The sequence below is a fragment of the Fonticula alba genome (genome assembly GCF_000388065.1).
Source record: "Fonticula alba strain ATCC 38817 unplaced genomic scaffold supercont2.3, whole genome shotgun sequence".
NCBI classification, from domain to species: Eukaryota; order Rotosphaerida; family Fonticulaceae; genus Fonticula; species Fonticula alba.
The window spans coordinates 2917319-2922512 of NW_009242973.1; the positions used below are offsets into that span (position 1 = coordinate 2917319).

At 63.3% G+C, this 5194-nt stretch overlaps 1 protein-coding gene across 1 annotated transcript in view; it reads right to left on the bottom strand.

Moving 5' to 3' along the window:
• The window catches only part of H696_02403 (hypothetical protein), a gene marked incomplete at both ends in the record, with an annotated part of 6903 nt that extends 6271 nt beyond the window's left edge, over positions 1–632 (bottom strand). Inside the window, 2 exons of the mRNA XM_009496305.1 lie at positions 83–452; positions 545–632. Of these exons, the coding sequence (XP_009494580.1) occupies positions 83–452; positions 545–632 (458 nt within the window). The remainder of the gene's footprint in view (positions 1–82; positions 453–544) is intronic.
• Between the last annotated feature and the right edge of the window lie 4562 nt (positions 633–5194).

Genomic DNA, 5194 nt, shown 5'->3' on the forward strand with positions numbered 1-5194 from the left:
GGCATTGCGGTCAGCGGCGTGAGGGCCGGGCAGATGGGGAGGGGGCGCGGGCGCCAGGCGCCGGGCGGGATGCGGCGCGCACCCGATGCTGCCGAACAGGCGCTGCTGGCCATAGCGATCGGAGTTCTTTCCCAGGACCTTGAGCACCACGGTGTCGATGAGGAAGTACACCGGGCTGCCGAAGAACTCGCACGTCAGCACCACGAAGGCCAGCAGGGCGAAGCGCTCGGCCGGGATGAAGGCGATCAGCGTGCGGATGACCGCGCTCAGGACGAAGACCGTCAGCAGCAGCCACCGAGTCCGCCGGGCCCGATCGGCGATGATGGAAAAGAGCGGGGCCCCGGCGAAGAAGACGAACGGCCGCGCGCAGAGGATGATCCCGATCTCCGAGGGGGTGAGCCCGCGCCCGGCGAAGATCACCGACAGGAAGGGCCCGAGTGAGGCGAAGGTGGCTGCCAGGGCCGGGGCGACGGGCCGGCGTTAGTGGCGACGGGGGCGAGCGGGCGCGGCGGCGGCGGCGGGGCGTGTCGGGCGGGCGGCGCACCGGCGACAAAGGTATAGAGGATCTTGAAGACCAGCAAGTCCCGGTCGACCTCGATGGCCTTCAGCCGGCCGAGCAGCGACGACGCCATGGCTGCCGAGGGGGTGGGGGGGGGGGGGGCGAGGGGGCGGGGCATGCCGTTGGGATCTGCATTCGCGCACGCCTCCCTCATTCATTTGCGCGGCGTCCTTGACACAACTCCACACACATGCAAATCGCACTCTCTCTTGCACAAACACCACCACCACCACCACCACCGCACATTCGCCCTCGCGCTCGATGACCGCCTTTGCGTGCTCAAAAAGCGTCCTCACGGTCAGCGAGCCGGGCTCCGGGCGGACTCCGGTACAGATCCGCCGCGACGCGGCGCTCACCATCCTGGGACAGCGTGACCTGGCCAATCCGACGGCAGTTGACATCGCCCGGAGGATACTGAAAATCGGGGAATAGACAGCGAGTTTGTTGGGGATTCGATTACGAGCAACGCATGGCGCCACGCAATTGAGTGGGAACCTGCCCGGGGGAGGCGGTTGGGCGCATGTGATATGCATCCTTGGAGCGTCGGCCATGTTCGCCCGGGCCAATATTTGTGGCTCGCGAGACTTGCCCAGGAGGGGGCAACACGCGAGTGCCAGCAAATCCAACGGGCTGCAACAGTCCTAACACGCCTGCCTGCCGTTGAGGCTGCCTACGCGGGGCGCTGTTTACACGAGCACACACACACATACATACATACATACACACATGCGAACATTTAAGAGTGGTGAGGGGCCGGTGAGGGCCGGGTCCCGAGGCCTGGTCTCAGCAATTGTTTGGGGGTGACAACAGACGAAGGCCAGCGGCCAGTGTCGAGGCACTTCGGTGCCCCGGGCGTGAGGTGACCCTACAAGCGGCAGGCGCAGGGGCAACGGCCTAGCCGAGCCCACGGATCCGTATGCTAATGTTGACAAGTTGATGTCCCTCCTGACTCATGAGGGAATAGGAGCGCCGGCTGGAACATCGGCCCGTGCTCGCTCCAGACCAGATGCCAGATGGGGCAGCGATCTCTCGGGGGGGGGGGGGGGGCAGGGCGGGCCATCCACCTGCCGGCCGGGGAGCGAAATCGACGGAACCGAACGCAACTTTAGCAAGGCATGCACGCCCTTGGAGCCCAGGAGGATCCCCAAAAGATGCTGGGGCGAGACCCCGGTCAACACGGATGATGCCACCACTGGTGAAGCTGTTGCGATTGAGAACCCCAGGGCGCATAGCCTGCCCCCCTTCCCCCGTGGCCTCACGCGACACAACCGCTGCTGTGGCCTGCGGAAGAGGGAGGGAGGAGCACAGAGGCGAAAGTCGAAGAGACCTGCCCGGGGCAGCGCGCTCTCCCCGGGTGGAGGATATCTCGAAACGGTTTAGGGGCTCTCGCCGGGGGCTCCATTGTGGCGCCTCCTGCCTGTCCGGCACCTCGTGCCCCTGTTCCTCCGGAGAGGTGGGGCCGGTTTCGTCGACAGGCTCCGCAAGCAGGAGATTTCTCCGGCAGGGGGCTAAAAGGGAGCTCCGAGAGCCCGGTCACAGAAGCTCACACAGTCGGCTTCCCTCTCGACCCTTGAGAGTGTGACATATTCGGTGGCTCATAGGTATGCCGGTTTCAGCGGCCCCCTCCACCCCCCGGCGTCTCCTTCTCTGCCCTTCTCAGTGTCGGGGCCCGGGGAAGGGCGGGGGAGTCAGGCAGTGCGCGAGACGGGGATGGTCAGAAGCGTCACGCATGCCTCGCTCTCTTTGGCAAGAGCAGCAACCCTCGTACAGGTCCTTACCTTGGTGTGCCATCCCTCGGAGCAGGGGATCACCAGTGACAGGGCACAACTTCCCGGTAAGGCATAGGGGGGAGGGCGAAAGGGCAATAAGTTGAGGCTGCAGTTGGAATGCCATGGATTGGTGCAAGGCAGCCTTTCTTTGGTGTGCGGGGAGGCCCAAAGCGGCGGGGAGGTATATTTAAAATATCACTAGCACACACATATGTCTCCGCGGTATGCCGGATTGCGAGGGAGGCGAGCAGACGGCTCGAGAGGGGAGGAAAGAGGCAACGAGAGGGCGAGAGGGCGAGGGGGCGAGAGAGAGAGAGAGAGAAAGCGAGTATTTGTCTTGCACCATCAGGAGCCCGACGCGTAAGAATGCTGAACAGCCATGGAGCAGGAGTAGGAACGTGCCCCCGGAAAAAAAGGGCCTCCTCCCCGTGGGGAGCGATCGGCTGCCCCGACAAACACCCATCAACAGCCCATGTCAATAACGATGGGTCAAAGAGAGAAAGGGGGGGGGGGCGGGAAACGGAGAGAGAGAGAGAGAGAGAGAGAGAGAGAGAGAGAGAGGGAGGGAGGGAGAGGGCTGAGGGGGCGGACATCGAGACTGCCTAGCCGTGGCCGAGAAATTCGTCGGACTCGCGCTATGTGCGACCGCTTCACGTGTTGTTTTGACCGAATACTCGTCCGATCCAGGAGACCCCTTCGCCTGGTCGGGCGGAGGACCTGCGCCTGGAGGCTGACCGACCATAAACAAGACTGCAGAGGGCCCTGGCGCATCAAGGAGCCCACCGGCCGGGGTATGGATGCTAGTCCAGAAGGAGCCAGCGGGCATGTAGGAGAGGGCGAGACCTTTGGCCGTTCCCGAGGCGGGGGAGTATTGCACGGGGGGGGGGGGAAGGGGCGCCCCATGGCATGAGCTCCCGATGAACGGTGCTCTTGCCCCAAGGATGCACCGATCAAGCTGCGAGGGGGAGAGACTGAGAGAGGGAGAGATATCTCAACGCACGGCCCAACGCCTCTTTGAGTCCCAGATATCTGCCGATGTGGGATAGAGGCTCGAGGAGACAGAGAGATAGAGGGGCCGAGCGAGAGACAACGCCTGAGGACGGGGATTCTCGCGCCGATTCGTTGATTTGTTCGATCCTCCAAGGCACCTAATTCAGGGGGGGTGATGGCCTGCTCCGTCCGATGACCGAAGGGGATCACTCATGGAGGGGAGCATCCCAGATTGAAGGGATTGTGCAGGCTTGGAAGTTGTGCCCGTGGGAGCGGACCCCCGAGCCGACCACGAAAGTGAGACCACTCCCAGCAGGGGCACAAAGGAGGGGCTAGTTGCTCAGCCGTGGGTGGAAAGGCGGGGTTGTATGTGTGTTCGACGGGGAGGGCGGGAGAGAAGGACAGAGAGGGGTGGGGGGGGGGGGGCGGAGGGGGGGAGAACGAGGCAGAGGAGGGACGCCGGGCGGGGCGTCGATGCTGCCCGGGGGCCGTTGGCGATCCCCCCAGGCCAACACTGGAGACTCCCCGGCAGGCATTCATGATAATGACCACCCGTCGAGAATGCCACAGATCTCCTCGGTTTCAACCGACACTGGAAGACGGGGGCGTTGTTTCACAATTTCGCGGGATCCAGCCGGAGCATGCAGTCTCGGACAGCGACCTGGGCGCTTTCTCCGCTGGATCTCGCCCCAACCAAGCGTCCACTCGAGCTCGAGGACCCCTGGACCTTAGAGCGAGAGAGAGAGAGTGTGTGTGTGTGTGTGTGCGTGTGTGTGTGCGTGTGTGTGCGTGTGTGTGTGTGCGTGTATGTGTGTGTGTGTGTGTGCGCGGGAGCAAGCATCCGGGAGCCAGCAAGTAACATGAACGGGTAGAAACATTCGGCGGCCGACGTCTCGGGCGCGCATCTTCCCCGACTAGCTCGCCCTTCGCCCCGGCGGCCTACCTTGAACATGTCCCTGCTCCTGGGCACCTGCCAGGAGGAATTCCTGCACATCCGCCCGCCAGATCCGTGGTCCTTCAGGCCCATTTGCACGCATTCACATGTCCCCGCACAGGGTGCAATGCCCGATCGCATGCCGGCACGAGGCTTCCAACATCTGCCGCGTCTTTGGCCCACCTGCAAGGGCTTGCCAGAGCTCGAAGAGTGGAGGAATACCGGGCGATTGACCGGCCCCCAATGCCGTCCTTCGAAATGCCTCCTCTCGTAGCCCACTCTCTGGGCCCCCATCTCAAGGACACCTCACACGTCCCCAGGCTCGTGGGTGGCCGGGCTCCTTGGCCCTCTACGTGACCATCTGCATGTATAATTTGGAAGGGGTGCTGCCAGGCATTTCTTCCCTACCTGGGTCCTCGTCGCACTCGGCAACAAGCACAAGGCTGGCCGCTTTTTTCAGGGGGCCGATGTGTGCTTTGTGTCCATTCCCGGGTCGAGGGGAGAAGGGGGGCCTCGGCGCGCTTGTCTGTGATCCTTGTGGCCCTCATCTTTCTGGTGCCCGGCCTTATGCTCGCAGGGGGACCGGCTCAACGGTGAGGGGACTCTGTCCTTGCTGCTTTACATCAACAAAGGAGTCCGGTGAGTCGGAGACCCGGCCCTCGACCGCAGATTGCTAGCCAGAGCAACTCTGTGAGCCTGTTGGGTGTTTTTGGCTGGAAGTTCACACTGAGAGCCTGGTGAGCCCTGGGCAGTCCCCGATCTCATCGTGCTTTCTCGCACGGGCTCTCGCTCACACACACATACACATACACTTGGCTCCCCCTGAGACCACGTACCCATCTCTTGGCCACCATCAGCACCATCATCATGTCATCCAGCTGCCTCTCACACTCGAGAGCCGGAATCAGGACCAGGCAACTAGCGGGCCGAGGTAGGGGGGGG